General features: G+C 45.1%; 2 protein-coding genes across 6 annotated transcripts; one reads left to right on the plus strand and one right to left on the minus strand.

The window, feature by feature from the left end:
- Nucleotides 1-826: 826 nt before the first annotated feature.
- LOC101474392 (BCL2/adenovirus E1B 19 kDa protein-interacting protein 2) lies at nucleotides 827-11,967 on the minus strand. 4 transcript variants are annotated; one of them, XM_076879454.1, is made up of 15 exons: nucleotides 11,831-11,962; nucleotides 11,452-11,502; nucleotides 10,664-10,785; nucleotides 10,382-10,441; nucleotides 10,210-10,305; nucleotides 10,101-10,133; nucleotides 9,967-10,017; nucleotides 5,974-6,057; nucleotides 5,727-5,888; nucleotides 5,411-5,650; nucleotides 3,435-3,537; nucleotides 2,992-3,123; nucleotides 1,862-1,948; nucleotides 1,606-1,704; nucleotides 827-1,464 (listed from the first exon to the last, which is right to left on the minus strand). In XM_076879454.1, exons 2-15 carry the CDS (start codon nucleotides 11,490-11,492, stop codon nucleotides 1,440-1,442), a joined length of 1,335 nt encoding a protein of 444 aa, XP_076735569.1. In that variant the 5' UTR covers nucleotides 11,493-11,502; nucleotides 11,831-11,962; the 3' UTR covers nucleotides 827-1,439. The 4 variants fall into 4 exon arrangements, 3 of the variants coding, with proteins under 3 accessions (XP_076735569.1, XP_004572291.1, XP_012780466.1); XM_004572234.4 differs by having other exon boundaries at nucleotides 10,101-10,136; XM_012925012.3 differs by having other exon boundaries at nucleotides 10,101-10,136; nucleotides 11,452-11,505.
- Nucleotides 11,968-12,572: 605 nt separating this feature from the next.
- On the plus strand, nucleotides 12,573-18,965 carry LOC101475037 (uncharacterized). 2 transcript variants are annotated; one of them, XM_004572237.5, is made up of 7 exons: nucleotides 12,573-13,818; nucleotides 14,146-14,490; nucleotides 15,120-15,458; nucleotides 15,538-15,639; nucleotides 15,734-16,060; nucleotides 17,651-17,980; nucleotides 18,061-18,965. In XM_004572237.5, the coding sequence occupies exons 1-7, from the start codon at nucleotides 13,791-13,793 to the stop codon at nucleotides 18,138-18,140; spliced, it is 1,551 nt and encodes a 516-aa protein (XP_004572294.2). In that variant the 5' UTR covers nucleotides 12,573-13,790; the 3' UTR covers nucleotides 18,141-18,965. The 2 variants fall into 2 exon arrangements, with proteins under 2 accessions (XP_004572294.2, XP_076735568.1); XM_076879453.1 differs by having other exon boundaries at nucleotides 15,538-15,603.
- The last annotated feature ends 209 nt before the right edge of the window (nucleotides 18,966-19,174 follow it).

Raw genomic sequence — 19,174 nt, forward strand, 5'->3', positions numbered from 1 at the left:
CACTTCCTTCCTGTCAGCCTTCATTTCCTGACCAGCGGCTGGTTTCATACAGACCACTTACACACACAGCAATGTTTCCATCACTTCAGAGCAAATCTCAGTGAAGTACTAACTGTAACTGTCATGATTTACGTTACAGGGACCTAAAGGTTCTGGGCCCAGGCAGACCAGAACCCACAAGGTGACTGTGTGTCCCCATAAAGCAGTGAAACAGGAACAGTCACACACCCACAGACATGTTTTCCTTTTCTTTATAAATGCTCTCTGTGTTCAAGTGTCCACACAAACTCTGCCGTTTCAGTGATGCGAGTCACCGAGACAAACCAGCGCGGCTCTCAGGTTTTCTTTTTTCCTGGGTGGGGAGTCGGGATCAGGCGTGGGGTGGTGACACACTACAAAAGACATTTACTTCAGCAGCAAACATACCTTACATCAGGCTCTGCTAACAGATGGGTTGCAGTTGTAGATTATCCCTCGTGTCATACACATTCAGGTAACTAACATGTGATGAACACACAGAAAGTGAGCCAGTTATATCCAGTTGTTTATCATTATAATTATATCGGTGTTCCACTTATCCTCGATAAAGAGGATGTGACAGATGTTACAAAGCAGAAGAGGATTCTGGGATATCGAGCCGTTTGCATCACCAGCAGTGAGTCAGACTCGTTCTCAGTGACTGTGCACACTATTCGCTGTTTTCAGGATCACAGCCCAGCAGCTGAGAATCAGCACCATGTCTATAATAACATTATTTATAATAGCATCATTTTGAAGTGTGAATCTTGCAAAGTAGGAAGCGGGAGGTTCAAACACAAAGCCCAGATTGTGGAACTATTGGGAGTTTATTTAGCAGCACAGAACATTTCACTGTAAGGCGAACCCTGACTGCAGACAGGGTTGAAGGTTCAACTCTGACAGAAAACACTGAAAGTTGGAGGAAATGTGTTACAAACCTTAAAAACGCATTTCTAAAATAAAACCCTTTGATTCAAAATATCCACCGTTGAAATCTCTGACAGTTCTGGCTCACAAACACTTTTTTGTATCAAACTTGAATGTTTGCGTGTCGTTCTGAGGACGCACAGAACCTGCTGTTCATTTTACATCATTGTGCTTTTGTCCTAATACTCTTAATTTTAAGTTCTACAAACCAGGTTGTAACTGTGGGAAATGTTTCAGTTAAAATCACAAATGAAGTCATGTATCTGAGGGGACACTTGTTCTTTCCTGGCTCATACTGCAACAGCCCTCAGTTTAAACTTAAAGCATAAAGATGTTGGACCCATTAACACTGTTCACCACACAAACTGTCAATAAAGTTAGAAGTCTTGAAGTGCCGGCGATTCACTCAGGAAGCCCAAATGCTGACACAGTGCATAAGATCCTGCTGGATGTCAGAGAAACACGTACGTGACTCTGCAGCGCCACCTAGAGTCTCACCTGGACAGGCTGTCATCATACCTGCGGGGAAATCAATATGTCTCAATATTTCTTGTGTTCAGCTGAGGTTGTTCCTGTTTTTAATTCATTTATAAGGAAATGTGTTTTAAAACATACGTCTAATCTGTCAGCTTTGAACAAATAAGTAATGATGTCACTCACTGCTTGACACAGTCTGGGATCTGAACATGCTCAGTGGGGATGACGTTAGAAAGTTCCTTTAAGCTGCTGATGAACTGAAGTTTCCTGCTGAACTTGGTGCTGAGGATGAAATAAAAAGACAGTTTGAGTTTTAGTCATTCAGATATGACCACTTCCTGTCCAAGAAAACAGCATGATGGGGTTTATAAGCTTTTACTAGCAAAACAATGATCTGTGTCTGTATCAGACGGGTGGTGATGAAGAAAAGATTGTGCACCTGATGAAGGGCTTGATGATGGTGATGAGAGCTTTAATGTACCAGGTGGGATGAACCACATAGAAACCCTTCAAGTTCTTCCTCAACCTGCAGGCAGAAAATCACCAAAATCATAAAGAAACACCGAATTAGGGACTTGGAATAAACCAGCGGTCTCCAACCTTTTTTGCGCCACGGACCGGTTTATGGCCGACAATATTTTCACGGACCGGCCTTTAAGATGTCGCGGATAAATACAACAAAATAAAACTAGTACCGGTACCGAAAAAAACGAAGATTTATTCATAACACACGTGAAAAGACCCAGGAAAACCCAGTTAACGATCAAAACGATAACAAAATAACGCTGAAAACCGATAAAACCCCTGAAAACCACACATTTCACACCTGAGCCTCAACTCTCGAGGTCCGGTACCGGTCCGAGGCCCGGGGGTTGGGGACCGCTGGAATAAACCAACCATCCAACCAACATCCAATCATCCATCCAGCCATGGTCTCCCATTTATCCATTTCTGGGTCATGGATGTTAGGGCCTATGTCAGGGTTAAGGGTCAAACAATGAAATACAATTTGTGAAGTAAAAGACAAAAAAAAAAGTTAAAAGACTGAAAACAGGTGAATGAAGGAGGAAATAGATTAAAAATTATGCCTGGCACACCTGAAAATCACCTGAAAATCAGTTCATGACATGAAGACGATGTCCTCCAGATATTCATAATAATAATAAACCCCTCTCCTTCAGCCACGAGTGAAAAAACTGGATCTAAAACTGTGTTTTTATTATTTATTAGGCTGAGTAAGCATTCTTAGCAATGAAAAAGATCCCTGAGCTTTGGACACATCAGTGAAATAAAGCTTGAATATGTGCCCATTGATAAAGTCCTGATCAAAAGTTTAAGACCACGTGAAAAATGGCAAAAACTCCTATTTTGCATCGTTGGATCTTAACAAGGTTCCAAGTAGAGCTTCAACATGCAACAAGAAGAAATGGGAGTGAGACAAAACACGCAACAGAAACTGGGAAGTGTAAAGGATGAATAGCAGCTCGCCCTGCCACCACCACGACCCGGCTTTGGATAAGCAGACGATAACAGATGGACGGATGGATGTTCGGACCTGCTTTTTCTTACCTGCGGTCGATGGTGGTGTAGCATTCTCTGAGCCAACTGATTCCTGGCAGTTTGTCCTTCTGACCTCCAGCACAGAGATACACGATCACATAGTTTTCCGCCACCATCAGCTCCAGAGTGCCCACTACGAACCTGATACATACAGAGAGGCAGTGGTGAGGCGGTCGATCGCAAAAGCTCTGAACTGATCTGCCGCATTGCCACTGGTCAATTATCTGACAGCTGAACCAGAGCCAGTTCCCCTTCAGCACCATCACATCCACAAAGACTCTTACTGGTTTTACACTGGAACCCGTAGTGGGTCTGTGCACTAAGACAAATTCAGCCTTTTGATCCGTCTTTTTCTTCGCCACGACTTTGAGTCTGATTCTCACTGTGGGGTAGGTAAGAGCAGTGACTCAGAGGTGAAGGTCAGGGGTCAGAGGCCAATGTGTGTTCATTACCTGAACAGATTATCCATCACATACTGGTAATTCTCCAGACAGTTTTCTGGCAGGTAACAGGAGGAAAACACGATGATGTCATTCATACCATCTCCATAGTAACCTGGATTGCCAACAGGTGTTAAAAGTGTGAGGGGGCATAAGATACAACAACAACAACAACAATCTTTATTTATAGAGCACATTTAAAAGCCTTGGGCATACCAAAGTGCTTTACATAAAACAATAAAAAATAAAACAGTTCACACATTAACATCAAATACATAAAGGTAACGAATTATGTTCACAGATAAAAGCCACCAATAAGAGTAAACTGCAGCACATAGGTTATAGCAAGGTAAGACTGTACCACCATGATAAAAGACACCAATAATGGAAAGATAGCAGAGAATTTAATACAATAGGTCAATAGGTCACTGCAAGCAAGCCAGCATTTAACTGGTAGAAAAGGCAAGTTTAAAAAGATATGTTTTTAGCCGTGATCTAAAAGAATGAATAGAATCAGACGCTCAGATGCCAATCGGGAGATTGTTCCACAGCTCCGGTGCAACTAGAGCAAACGATCGATCACCTCTAGATTTCAGTCGAGATCTGGGCTGAACCAGCAGTAACTGTGAGGATGACCTTAAAGCCCTAGCAGGAGCATATGGGTTTAAAAGTTCCTTAAGATAGCTTGGTGCAGTGTTATTGGTAATTTTAAAAGTAAACAACAAAATTTTAAATTGAATACGATATTTGACAGGCAACCAGTGCAGATCAGCAAGGACAGGAGTAATGTGGGCAAACTTCTTGGTTTTAGTTAGAATGGGTGCTGCAGCATTCTGAACTGTCTGTAATCTATGTAAAAGGGAAGAGTGGAGACCACAATAAAGTGAATTACAGTAATCTAGCCTTGACGTTACAAAGGCGTGGATGAGCTTTTCTAGGTCTTTATACGGGATATAGTGCCTGGCCTGCCTGTGGTGTGCTGTGGTGTGCTGGGGGAGCAGCACAGCAAAGAAGGACTCATCCAGGCTGGAGAAACTGATCAGGAGGGCTAGCTCTGTGGTCGGCATGAAGCTGGACACTCTGGTGACAGTGGCAGAGAAAAGGACATTAAAGAAACTGATGGACATTATGGACAATGCTGGGCATCCTCTGCACACGGCCATAAACAATCAGAAGAGTCTGTTCAGTGACAGGTTGCTTCTCCCCAAGACAAGAACTAACAGACTTAAAAACTCCTTTGTCCCACACGCCATCAGACTGTTTAACTCCTCTCTGGAGGGGAGAGGGAGGGGAAACAGGAGGACAAAGGAGGGGGGAACAACTAAGCTGTAGTGCCTCTTCACCTCACTGTACAATACCTTGTGCAATACTTTTTGTAAATAGTCAACAGTGCAATAGACTCAATACTTGAAATGTGCAATTCACTTGTATTTTTATTTTTATTCCTATTTATCCCCTTCGTATATTTTATTTATATTGTCTCTGTATTTATATATATGTGTGTGTGTGTGTGTGTGTGTGTGTGTGTGTGTGTGTGTGTGTGTGTGTGTGTGTGTGTGTATATATATAATATTCTGTAACTCTGTAACTTCTGTCGGTGCTGTGCTTTTTTGGAAATCGAATTTCCCAGAGGAACCCACCCGAGGGATTAATAAAGTTCTATCTTATCTTATCTTATCTTAAATAAGGCGAAGCTGGTAAAAACTAGATCTGACAACAGCAGACACTTGTTTATCAAGTTTAAATGAGCTGTCAAATAAGACACCCAGATTCCTAACAGTGTCAGAGAAAGAACTAGTGAGAAAACCAAAGGCATCCCGAAGTTTGGCATGAAGGGCATTACTACCAAAAATCATAATTTCGGTTTTCTTATCATTAAGGATAAGAGTATTTGCCAAAAGCCATTTCTTGACCTCACACATGCATTCTCGGAAGCTATTCAAAGACAGATAAAACAGGTAAATCAGTGCACAGGTAGCTAGCAGTACCTCCATGAGACAGCACCCTGAGGAACGGCTCCAGGACGCTCATATTGACCCGGCTCTCCTGCGGAGGGTCACCTGTAGTGAAACAACGCCACCTGGTGCCATGGCTGTCCACCACATCCTCCCTTTCCAGAAAACCCAGTCCGCTCTGGTCTGTTTCCATCAGGCAACCAGTTTGTGGGTCAGACCTGGAGCTGTGACCTCTGTGGTGGCTGGAGGCAACACCAAGACGCCGCAGGTCATCTGAGAAACAATCAGGTAAGAAGATAAACAGCTGTTCGCAAACCTTGGCCTGTATGACCTCTCTATGACCGCTCACCTTCCAGGTCCAGGTCGTACATTGGGAAGGGCAGCGATTCGCTGTCTGAGGGTGTCTCTATAGCATCTAGATCAAAGTCAAGTGCTTGGTCGTCTTCATCTTCAGGGGAGGGGGAAAGGAAGACAGAAGGCAGGTCATCAGAGACCATGGACCCGCTGCGACCTGCAACCCAACACCAAAGAGCTGAAACGAAATGAAACGAAAACTGTGGAGTTTTAAAGAGAATTCCCAGCTATTGTTTCGTTACCTAATGACAGGCTGAGAGTCGGAGCCACCAGGACTTTTTTCTTTGCTTGCGGCGGGCTGGTCAAAGCTAGAGTGCTGGGAGGAGCTGCAGAAAGAGAGAACACGGTATGTCAACAGTGACATACCTGCTGAATGTTTCTGTTTACCAATGACAGCCACCCGACAATGAGGGCCTGTTTGGATTTTTATTTTCATTTTTTTAAAGCAAGTAAGCGCAAACATTAGTTTTTGAAGGAAAAAAAGCCTAAAAGCTGCAGATTCTGCCTGCCTCGACTCAGCCACATGAGATCACAGAGCAGCACATGCTGAGGTACATAGTGTGCAGTGATTCCCAACTTTTTGCAGAGTCAAGCCCAACAGACCTCCAAAGTTCACGTGGCCTTCGGATTAGCTCAAGAACAGCACGTAGAGAGCTTCATCAAAAAGGGTTTCCAAGGATGAACAGCTGCATCCGAGTCTTACATCAGCAAGCACCATCTAAAGCCTCGGATGCAGGGGTGTAAAGGATGCTGCCACTGGACTGTAAAGGAGTGGAGGCGTGCTCTCTGGAGTGACCAATCACGTTTCTCCATCTGGGACTGTGATGCATGAATCTGACTGCACTGTGCCAAGTGTAAAGTTTGGTGGGGGCGGGGGGAATCAGACAGCATCACTGTCTGAGCTCACAAATCCGCTTCTGAAAGATGTGGTCAAAGGCTACGTTCACACTGCAGGCGAAAGCTCATCAAATCCGACTTTTCTGACCATGTGCGACCCATCTATCCGATCATGGTGTGACAGTGTGAACGGCGCAAATCCGATCTGGGTCACTTTCATATGTGGTCCTGAATCCGATACATATCCGATGTTTCAGAAAGCGACTGCTGTTTGATGGTCAGGTCGCATTAAATACGTCTCTTAAGTCTGACACAAGAAGACGCCAATTATCAGCGCCGGAGAAGACATCACGAACGCTTCCTGTCCATCCAGTGAAACTGTTGGGAACAACGTTGGAGAAACGTGAACATTTTATTTGTACTGCAGCTATCCTTTGAAGCACCGCTCCTCTAAAACAGCAATAAGTTTGCTCTGGGTCTAAACGGAGCGCGTTGTGTGTGACGTCTTCTTTTGCGCATGCGGCCGCTTTGAGGGTTCACAAAAGAGTGCGTTTGCTGTCGCATTTTGTTTGTAGTGTGAACACGCAGACAAAAAAATCGGATGTGATCAAAAATCGGAGTTGAGCATTAAGACCTGCAGAGTGAACGTAGCCTGAAACTTCCAGAAACACTCTGAAGCTGTTACAGCTGCAAAGGGGGCCGACGTTGTATTACAGCCCATGGACTGCGAGTTTCACTCAGGTTCACACGCATCTGTGAATATATACATAGATAACAAAATAATGTCTTTATTATTAATTATTATTATTTTGTATATAATTTAATATGTATTTTAAATTTTCATTCGTCTTTTTAAAGGATTACTTTACAAATATAAATTGATCTTAATTTGCCTTTCTGTTTTTTCGAGGCAGCGATTGAGCAGGAACAGGACCCGTCCTTCGGTAGTAACTGTTGCTCGTACTCAGCCACAGTAGTTTTTTCACCCCGCGGGGTGATAAGCTACTGTAAATGTCTGCCACAAAAGCTGCTTGGCCATGACTGTTTGCACAGCTCAGCATAGCTCAAAGTCAAACCATGAGCTGTAGCTGGCTACGTTTCACTGCCTTGAGCCTCATGTTTGCTTCCTTCTCCTATTTTTGTTCCTTGCTCTCTTCCTTGCATCCCTTATCTACTTATTGCTCTTTCCTGTCATGCTTAGTAGGACTACCTAAGGGAGGATGAGTCCCGGTGACAGCTTGATGGGTGATATGGGCAGCCTTTCTTTGTTCTGTGGTTAGAGGATGGTGTTTAAGGAGGGAGAGAATAGGAGCTCCAAACAGAGGAACCAGGTACCAGGCAGCAACAAGGCCAAAGTGTCGGGGCCTGGGTCTAAGCGCCCAGGGCTCATGTATCTTTGTATACATGTATATTTTTCTGTGTGTGGTGTTTTGTTTTCTCTGCTTTTTCCCTTCGTCTCTCCGTGTGTGCTCCCGGATGATTTGGGTCGCCTGAGGGATCGCATCCCCGGAAGTGTTTGTGCGCTAGAGGCAGCCACAGCAGCTGCAGCAGATCGTCAAGGGAGCTGTATTTAAGAGTGTGGCTGAGCTCTGGTCGGCGCTGGATCCTTGAGTCAAAACTCATTAGTCCAGCCGTGGACTTTTGTATGAGAAAACCGTCACGACTGTAGATATCCCGCTAACCTGAGTGTGTTTGTGTGTTACCAGGAATCGGGGTGTTTTTGGAGTCTAGGTGTGGGAACGGGAGTTTTGGGGGTTGCCCCTTTTCTCACCTTGCATGGACTTGTGCACTGTGTGGGATTCAGGGAGAATCGCCAAGTTGTGTTTTTCCTACTTTTACTGCTACTCCACAGTCTGCCATCGCAGCCCGTGACACAGAGTTCTGCAGCTTTTCTTCACACTCTGCTATCGAGTTAAATGACACGGATATAAAACACAGAATAACTGGCAGGAACTGAAAAGTTATTTGGAGCTGTGCATGGTTAAGAGAAAAAGGCTGAAAGCTGTGTTAAACCAGCATTGTTACCAAAACATGTACATGCTTAACATTCAAAGACCAGTGAAAACGCTTGTTATACTGGGAGGAAGTGATTGGCCCGTAAGTCTTAGAGCTGTATGGTTTGTAGACTTTGAACTTGGGTTTCTATTAATCAGTGGAATTCATTGTATGGAGGTTTGCCTTCAGTGTATAGAAAAACGAAACGACTGCAAAGCATTTGCTCATTTTCTGTGTAGTTAGATATTTTATTCCTATTCCAAAAAAAAAAAAAAAAAAAGATATTTTATTCCTGCCAACTGTTGAACAGGCGTGACAGGCAGCTACGCGAGTCAGCGGCGTCCTCTCCACACTCCAGGCCAGCTGGGGGCAGTAATGCACTAGTGATGGTAAATTTGATTCTTTTTACTGAATCGATTTTAATGAGTCACTCACCAAAGTGAATCGCATTTTTTGAGTCATTTGATTCACTGAGTCAGTTGGGCTTGTGAATCATGATTCATGAGTCAGTAAAGTGATTCTCGAGTACTGAACGATTCGTTCATGATTCGCGCATCACTATAATGCACCACCAAAAAACACAAAGAAGAAGTTATGCGGTCCTGCAGCGGCTAAGTTACCGTCTTTGGAGCTCGCTCTTGCTAACAGTGATGACTTGGTGGTGCACAGGGGAGCAGATTCCAGTCCAGCTCTGGTCTGGTTCTGATCTTTTTACTGGGCACGTCGGGGCATTGCTTTGGTTTATGAACAATATCGTATCCTGTGTGATTGTTGTTGGTTGCCCACTCCCTCCACCCATGTGGTGGAGTAGATGGGCGCAGCTCTGTTGGTGGTGTCTCTGGTTGTTTTGATATTTTGTCTCTGCTCTAGATTTCAGTCTGTGGACGGCTAACCTGGCCATAGGTGTGAACGGTTGTTGGTGGCACAGTGTGTGGGTGCACGCTGCCTCCGGTCGCTGGGAAGTGGAATTATTTGCAGATTTGTATTTGAATCACAAAATTATTGTAAAGGTTTGAGATGAAAATGTTTATTTTAATTTAATTACAGCTGAAAATGTATGAAGCCATTTCAAAATATTATTGTTTTAAAGGCTTTGTTATTTTTTATTTTATTATATTGTTTTATTTTTCATTTCCTGTATGTATTTACAGTAACATACTGCTATTTATGGTTTATTTTAGATTTCAATATTTTTGATGGCTTCCTTAATGAGTTTGATGTTTTTTTCATTATTAATATTTTATTATTGCTTTCCTCCTGTGCGCAGCTTTAAGCTATGACTTTGTAATACACATGTATTTATTTTGAATCACCGTATTTGCTTTCGTATATTTTTCTTTCTTGTGGCATCAAAAGAGCAGAGAAAAGTTCATCGTCTCAGAAACAACAAACTGTCTGCGTACCCGGTCTCTGTCTCGTGGCTGTCAGTGATTTATCCTCCGAGTCGCCACCGCCTGACAGAACACAGGAAACAATCAGAGAGGAACCTCCGAAGAAGAAGAAAATAAAGGAATAAAGGAGCAGCTGTCAGAGTTACCTGGCTGGACATCAGACACCTGCTGCAGTTCATCTGCTGGAAAATTGTGAATATGTTGAGAAGAGAAAATGTCATCTGAAGGAAAAACAACTGGATGAGTCTTCCTTACCCTCCTTGTCTTCCTCATCCTCCTTACACGCATTGCCTTGTTCAGCCTCCTCATTTCCAACAGATATTTGCCCCCCACATTCTTCCTCCTCCTCATCTTTAAAACCAAAAACACCACAGAGTTCATGACAGGGACTGGCCTGAGACCAGGACGTACCGTTTGTTCTCCATACCCTCTGACCGCTCTGTGCGTGGCGTGGAGATGAGCGGTTTGTCACCCGTTTCCTCGTCGTCTGCAGAGAAATGCAGATTCAGGTTTGAGTTTTCCTAAAGCGATAGTGCTCCTTCAGTAATAGACACAGCAGTGTGATTTGGTGATATGATTAATTTCACTGATGATGTTCATTTGTTTGAATGAACTCTACATATTGGATCTCAGTGGGTCAGCATGAATGAACGTGAGTGTATTTGAATACATGAATAGTGTCTGACATGCCTGACGGCTCTGTCAGTACCTGATCGACCGTCTGCAGCAGACGTTGCGCTCACAGCTGTCGCAGTGCTAGTAGAGGTCGTATCATCTGTTAAGCTGTTGGCTGCTTGGATGCTCTCGGTAGCTTTGGCTTTCAGAAATGATCTGCACACAGAAGCACACTGAGCGATACTTTACTTCTGTTTATTCTTTTTTCTCTCGTCCAGTAATGCTGCCTAAATTTCACTCTTACCCACTGTGGCATGACCCGGCCACAGAGTTACACACTGACACACTTTCCTGTTTCTCTAACACTGCAGCTTTACAGCAGCACACAGCAACAACAACAGCAACCAGCTCAGGCCCAGAGTGTGCTGTCTGTGATCAATAGCAGTCTTCAGTCTGCTCCAAAACTGTGGAACAAAGTGCCCTTCACATCTCCACCTCCCTGACATCACACATGTTTCAAACCTGTCTGAAACACACTGTTACTCTCTGCGTTTTACATCAGGATGACCTCTGACTGCTTCGATTGTCTGATTTCTCACTAGGCTTTTCTTATTTTCTTAAATTGTTGTTATGTGTTTGATTATTTTATATGTACGTCCCAGCTGTTGTTTTTAAAGGTGACTCAGACTGTGACTGAAGCTAGCTCTATCGTCTCTTTAGGGCCCCTCCCCTCGCTAAAAGCCCTTGTTCTTCTGATTGGCTGCAGAGGAGCAGGAGCCCTGGCCATAACGACGCTACAGCTGGACGTATCTGTTTGTTAAATGATTTTGTTTGATTACATTTCAAACTGAAGGAAATCAAAAGGCTGAAATGAACTCTGACCTCTGTGTTTCCTCATCAGGCTCCTCCTCTCGTGACTCCATGTTGTTACTGCTGCTGAGGATCAGTGAGACCGCGTTAGTCCAGAGCCTGCTGCCAGATCAAGACTAAACGAGCTAACATTTCTGGTGTTTAGCATGGAATTCATGAAAACATTATTCTGTAACATTATAACCGTCAGCACACTGTGAATCAGCTGAAACGTTGCTGCATTAAGATCTGAGAAAACACTCTGGGCTCAGGTCAATAATCTTTATTGACACAACTGTTATCTAACAAAAACAGTGCAAAGGAAAGACAAAGAACACATTACAAAATAAAAGTCTAAGCAGAAAAAGACTTCCTGTGATAAAGAAAAGTTTGAGAGTCAGAAAAGACTTACAGCGAGTCCTCAGAAAGACGACGGCCAGGTGAAGTCAGACAGGTGAGACGGGTTCAAGGTAAATAGCCGAGATCACCTGAGAGTCAGTGTGTGTGTCTGAAGGCTCACCTGATGACATCACACCTGCCTTTAGTGAGTTTATGAGTGAACTCTGATACCTGAGCCCCTCCCTCACCCGTCTCTCGCTGTACTTTTAGCCAACAGGACAACAGAGGTGTGGCGGGTTTGATTTGTTGGTGCAACAAGAGGCCCGCCCCGTTACCACAGCAACTATGACTGTACAAGTAGACATGCAGGTGTGGAAACTGCAGCATGCAGGTCGCTACCTGCTGCATGTGTGTCACTGTGGTTCAGGTATTACTGTTTCATGAGAACATTAAAAGATCCCAGGGAAGGAGGAGCATGTGTGAGTCTGTTGCACCAGTGCTTTGGTTAGGACTGCTGGCAGGGGCTCAGAATGAAAAGCTTCAAATATTTACAGGATACTTTGGTGGCTTATCATTAATGAATAATTCTGAGAATTTTGGAGTTGCTTTATAAATGAGCAGAACATATAAATGCTGTAGTTATATACACTGTAACCCTGCCCTCCAGGATCAGGGACTTCCTGTCCAGGTGGTTAACATTGGCACCGCCTGCTCCTCCACCCTGACCCGAGGCTAAGTCTTCGTGTCTACGCCCTGCACACTCATGATCGCACACCTCCCTTCCCCTCTAACACCATCAGTAAACTTGGTGACGACAGAACGGCCGTTGGCCTGATCAGCGGAGGAGACGAGATTGCGTACGGGGAAGAGGTTAAACACTGTCGAGATGTCGTGCTGACTACAACCTTCTGCTCAACACCATCAAAACGGAGGAGACTGTAACTGACGTCATAGGGAAACACATTCCCCTAACTGTGTTCGGCGAGCGTCCTCCTTGAGACTCCTGGGGGATCTTAGAGAACGTGCTCACCTTCTGCATCGTGGCCTGATATGCCAGTTGCTCAGTGTCAGACACTAAAAACCTGCAGAGGGTCATTAACACAGCACAAAAGATCTTCGGCTGTCTCTGGAGGACGTGGTCAGCGCTTGGTGTCTCGTTGCCCCTGCGTGACCTCGTGCCCTCTGGGATCAGGTGCAGGTGTCTGAAAGGCAGGACGGCGAGGCCATCGGAGCGCTGAGCCCGCTGAATGGACCTAGTGATGAATGCACGAGTGAATGTTTGTATGGTGGTGTGCTGAGATGAAAGCCTAGCAACAACACAGTAATAGTTATGTTGTCTCTATCCTGTAGTGCATTTTGTGCATCAGACGATAGTTTCAATAATATACAAGTGGAACATTTCTAAATAACAACTTGATGTACTTCAGTATTTCCAGTACTTTGATCATTTCTTTCTTTATTTAGTGCCACTCGAACATTTTCACTGCACTGTCTCCCTCAGGAAGATTTCTTTGCAGATTTTTCCATAAGAATCATGGAACAAGCTGATTGGTTATAAATGCAAACAGTCATTAAAACTCAGAGCTGAACTGAAATGAATGTATTGCATCTGATAACTGAAAATGAATCTTATAAATGTAAAATATGAATAAACAAGTGAAGATTTTTCTTCCTCCCTTTGAGCTCATCATCCAGGCTCGTCTCATCCTGTGCAGCTGCAACACCGCCCAGTTCAGCCTCTTCATTCCTCCGTCTCAGCTCCCTGTCTCTTTACAACAATATTTCATTGCAGTAATTTATGCGTCCTTCACTGATCCATCACAAACAACAAAAGCACTTTGTGGACGGGGCGCTCCGATTTCTCCTCTTTGCTGCTGCAGAAAGCTGCTCGACTGGAATCTTCACATTCCCGGTGCCTCTTCTCTGGAGCTTGTTTTTCTTTCTGTTTGCTGGGGAAGCGACGAGCCACCTGTCACCATTATAGATCCACTCTGGACAAAGCCAGCCCTTAAAACGACACTTACTCAAGGAAGATGAGGAGCTTTTTGATCCTCGTGTTCGGTAAGACAGTGTGGGCAGCTGTGGGTTATCTCTGACTCTTGCTGTCTCAGCAGCAGCTTTGGATCACAGCGGTCTCAGACAGACTTTTATCAGGAATCAACGCACAGTTTGTGGTCCTAAAGCTCCTAACCTGCACTGTTCAGCTCTATTTTTGTTCAGTCTACTTTCAGTTTTTTCTCTCGCTTATTTACCCCCTAATGGGGTTATTCTCACTTCATTCCTGAGTTTTAAGTCTTAAGTGCACTTCCTGTTTTATTTTGGTAGATTCTGTCTCTCTCCCAAACAGTGACAGCAAAGTTAAAAAACACTGTTGTGCGTGTGTCCCAGTTTCCCAGCATGCCTTGGCTGCAAAAGTGGAAGTGTACGAGGGGGCGGAGTCTGTGCTTCTGCCCTGCCGGGTAGGTTTTTTACTAGAGGACACCACAGTGACATGGACCCGCCCTGACCTCGATCCCAGCGCCATCCACAGGCGGCACGAAGACCGAGACGAGCCGGATGGTCAGAACATGCGTTACCGTGGGCGCACGGCAATGAGGGCGAACGAGGCGGACCCCAGAGACCTGAGCCTCACTCTGAGCAAACCCGAGCTGTCTGACACCGGAAGTTACGACTGCATCATCAGCAAGCAGAAAGACGTGCTAAAGCTGACCGACGTAGAGCTCCAGGTCAAAGGTCAGCACCGGACTCTGCTCTCTTTGAAGTCAAAGTAGCTCAGGCACGTAAGATTTAACAGTTTAGACCACTCTGCTTTACCTCACTCAGTGCAGCAGGTCAACAGGACTAATTAAAAAGTTGATGGTTCAATTCCCTGGTTGCATCAACCCATGCATCCATCACAGTGTGAACGTTAGAAAGCACTTCAACACAGAAAAGATGTCTGTGAATGACAACCTGTCCATTTAACATATGGTCACTGTAGCACACAGAAGCCCCGCCCACCAGCTTTCAGTTTTTGAGGATGACACAAATTTTTAATTATTCGGTCCTCGAGAACAAGTAAGAGTAGCATGACTTCAGATCAGGAACCACATGCTATGTTTTTCTCAGCTGCTCCGAGTCCTGGGATCAGATAAAGAAGGATGATCTTGAACTGGCTCTCAAGCAAAGCTGCTCTAGGGTCCAAGAATAACAACATGGAGCAGCTGGTTAAATCTGTGCTGAACTGACAAAACAAAACTAAATGTTGAACAAACTCATGGACATAATGATAGTTTGTGATGAAGTCGTTTGAAAAAGGCCGACATCCCCTCACACTAACCTGACCCTGACCGTCATGCACACCTTTTCTTTTACCCTCTCAGTCGGCATGTTGGAGGTGGAGGTGACAGAAGGGTCCGAGTTCATCCAACTGCCCTGCCAAACGACATCTCCGCTGCCTGCCGACACCACCGTGGAGTGGAGCCGCTCCGAGCCCATCCCCATGATTGTCCACGTGTTCCCAAACAGCAGCGCAGAGCTGCCGAAGAAACAGGACGAATTCTTCTGCGGACGCACGCGCATGCGTGAGGACTCGCTGAAAACGGGAGACCTGAGTCTGACCCTGAAGTACCCCTCAGAGCGAGACAACGGTCACTACGTCTGCACCATCAACACGGGCACGGACACGCTGAGGCAGAAAGTAGCCCTGCAGCACGTCAAAAGTGAGTGGAAGGGGACACGGGTGAGAGGGAGGGATGCGGTTCACACGCTCACATTTGGGCCTCTTTCTCTGACCAACAGAACCGTTTCCCACCTGGGCCACGGCTTTCCTGAGCGTCATGGCCATCAGTCTGGTTGCTGGCGGAGGTTTTGTAGCATATTTCTGGTATTATTTTAAGATGGGTATGCTTTCCATTTGTTTTACGTTTTGGTTCTGTGTATCTTGTGGTTTAGGTTCAGCTTCCATATTTAATGTTTTGGTTTTGGTTCTTCTCAGTCTCCACCACGGAGGTGGATGAAGGGGGGGAGTCTGTTCACCTGCAATTTAAAACCACACCTAACCTGCCAGTCGGTGCTACGGTGGTGTGGAGGCGCTCCAGGCTTGGCTTCAAACTGATCACAGTTCATGAGTACTCAAACGGCGAAAGCAAACCAGGTGCGAAATACATGGACCGTACAGAGATGGTCGAGGACCCGCTGACATCAGGAGATCTCAGTCTGACCCTGAGGCGACCGCGAAGACGAGACAGCGGGATCTACCTCTGCACCCTCTGCAGGGGCAAAGTCGTGCTGGATGAGAAACGACTGAGGCTGGAAGTCAGAGGTAAGAACCTCGCTCCAGGGCTGAAGCTCGTACCTGCAGTCCCCTTAGACCAGTGGTTCCCAAGCTTTTTTTGCTGGGCCCCCCTTTGTTTTACAAGAAAGATGTTCGCGCCCCCCGCGTGCACACGCACACTCATCCTCCAACCACACACGCCCATATTTTGTTCCATATTTCACACCTCAAACATTTAGTAAACAATTAAGCAAATACAAGTAAACTGCAATAAATTACAGGTAGTAATAAAGTAAACTACTAACTCTTTTAGGCTACCTCCACACCTACACGGGTATTTCTGAAAACACAGCTGTTTCGTCCACGTAAACGGCGTTTGGAATCACCGAAAACTGAGACTTTTTTAAAACTCCTTTTTTTGCGTTTACGTGTGGACGAGGAATACAGAGTTGGTCACGCAGCGTCAAAGGTATGTGCCTTTATTCACGTCACGCTGTGGCCATGTTATTGTTTACATGAGATGAACTGCAGAATGGCAGATAGAGACAAAATGCTGTTAATCTGACTGTCTGCAGGTTTTACACACAGTTACTGTCCCTCCATTACAAAGGCAGAGGCGTCACGGTGTCATTATTTTACATGTAGTTGTTTTTTTCCTGTGTAATAATGTTCGACATTGCATCAATACATTTTTCAAAAATTGCCTCTCTGTGCAAAATGGGTTTAAAAACATAAACAGCTGTGGGATCCTGTTTGTCCGTGATTTGAACCGAGGGAACAAATCGTGTCAGGATCAGCCTGATGTTATTTGTATCCTGCTGTAACTTTACTGTATAAAGAGCAAACATCTCCAACATGTCAGGAGCAGTTAGTCATTACAACAAGTGTTTGTGAACTAAAAATCACGAATGTGGGATCCTGTTTGTCTGTGATTTAAACAGCCCAGCGCTGCTCCAGACGCAGGGAAAACCAACCCTGCAGGGAGACCTACCTCCGCACCTGTGCAGGTGAAGCCAAAGGGCAGATTTGCTTCACCAGAGTTTCTAGTCTTTGGCTTAGAATGAAGTTGGTTTGGAAACATTCAGCGATGCTTCATCTCCTGCTTTGTGTTTCTGTAGGCGCCGTGCTAGCAGTGTCCAAGCGTTTTGTTTGTTTCTCCCCCTTTCATCCCGCGCCCCCCCTGCCATGGCTCTGCGCCCCTCCTAGGGGGCGGGCCCCACACTTTGGGAAGGTCTGCCTTAGACTCCCATGTGGAAACATGTTTACAGCCTGATACAGAAACAATTTAGATAGTTTTCCCCTTTGGACCTCCTGTACATCTGTGTGTACACTTGAATATTTGACATGATGTCAGCGTCATATAAAGATAGTGCAGGTAGCCTGCAGCTTTAAGAGGAAACAGAAAAAGAGAAAGTGGAGGACGTCCCAGAGGCTGTACTCGCAGTCACGGAGCTCCTCGGGGTTCTGTTATCAACACTTTGTATTTACTTATGAAACTTCTGCTCATTTTTGGCTCCAAAATTACAAAACATGGAGTCAACAAACAACTGGGTGACATCACGGTGGATATGTATATTTTTTTATATACAGTCTGTGATCAAATGTCTGGTCTGATGCTTTGATCGGCTGTCCTTTCAGTCCCTCAGGTGAAGGTGTCAGAGGGGGTCGATGTTGTGCTGCCCTGGAAAACCTGGATTCCTCCACCAGAAAAAGCCACTGTGGAGTGGAGCCGTCATGAGCCGTGGCCCATGATTGTCCATGTCTATCAAAGCGGCTCGAACTGTCTGGAGAAGCAGACCTGGTTGTACCGTGGCCGCACAAAGATGGAGGACGAAGATCCTCGTAAGAACAGAAACCTCAGTCTGGTCCTGCGCGAGCCCACGGTGCTCGACAGTGGCGAGTATACGTGCACCATCAAAGAGGAAGAACGAGTCGTGAGGGCAAAGTGTCTGAGGCTCCACGTCAGAGGTCAGAGGAGGAGCTTGTTTCCTGTTTCTGTTGTTTTCGTCTCTTCCTGCTGTCTGACCATCTGTCTGCTCCTTCTGCAGATTTCAATCACATCTCTGATGATGAAGAAAATGGAGAAAAGACTCCTTTGATCAGATATCGTGGGCCCCAGTCTGTCTGATCTCTGGCTCCCCCTCAGGTCCTCTCGGTGAACTGCGCTCAGTATCAAGCAGTAAAGAAAGATTTTAAAAGTCCAAACAAAGGAAAGGAAGAAATAAGACGGCGGGATTCAAAGGTTTTTAAACATCATCCATTTTTAAAGTATTTCAGACGACAGAACATGTACTGTTTGTTTCTCAGGATCCACGTGATAAAAAGCGTTTAGCTGACATTAACACTGTGGCAGGCGTTGGTTTGTGGCACGTCTGCGGGGGAGACCGACACACCGCAGCTCCATCATTGTTAGGTTTTGTATTGTTGATTGTCATTTATGCTTAGAAATATTTAACCATTTAAGCTTAGAAGTATATAATCATTTGTAGATTGAAAGAATGTCTCATCCTAGGTCTGTAACAACTCTGTGTAAGCATGAAGAGGGGGGGAGTGCGTTCACTCCTCTACAGAGTGTTCTGGCATAGATCACACACCTCCTCCTAGGAGAGGTTGTATTTTCTCTTTCTGATATATGTACACACGTATATCTCTTTAAGTATAAGAGCCTTTTGTTCAGATGGAGCCCTAGACTCCTGGCACCAGCTATCTTGGACACACACACACACACACACACACACACACACACACACACACACACACACACACACACACACACACAGTATTCTTTGTTCACATGTATACCTATGTAAGATGTTACATGTTAATGACCCTATGCATATTCATGTAACCACAATAAAAGGAGTGCTATGGGGAGCCTGGCTGAGAGTCTGATGGGGGTCAAGTGGTGGGACGACACTTGGCTCCAGCCGGATCTCCCTCATGCATGAGTAAACCAGAGAACTTTGCCTACTTCGTGTCTTGCTTTCTGTGTAATTATATTGCCTTCAACGTTCCAGCGAATAGGTTCAAGCTACAAACCTATCAATCATGTATACGAAGAATGAAAAGGGTCCTGAGTTGTTGTTGTTCTGCACGTGTTGCTAAAAGCTGCAGCCCAGGGGTGTTGTATCAGCAACCGTGTGTCAAGTGCAAATATGTGGT

Source organism: Maylandia zebra, linkage group LG22, assembly GCF_041146795.1.
Source record: "Maylandia zebra isolate NMK-2024a linkage group LG22, Mzebra_GT3a, whole genome shotgun sequence".
Taxonomy (NCBI): domain Eukaryota; kingdom Metazoa; phylum Chordata; class Actinopteri; order Cichliformes; family Cichlidae; genus Maylandia; species Maylandia zebra.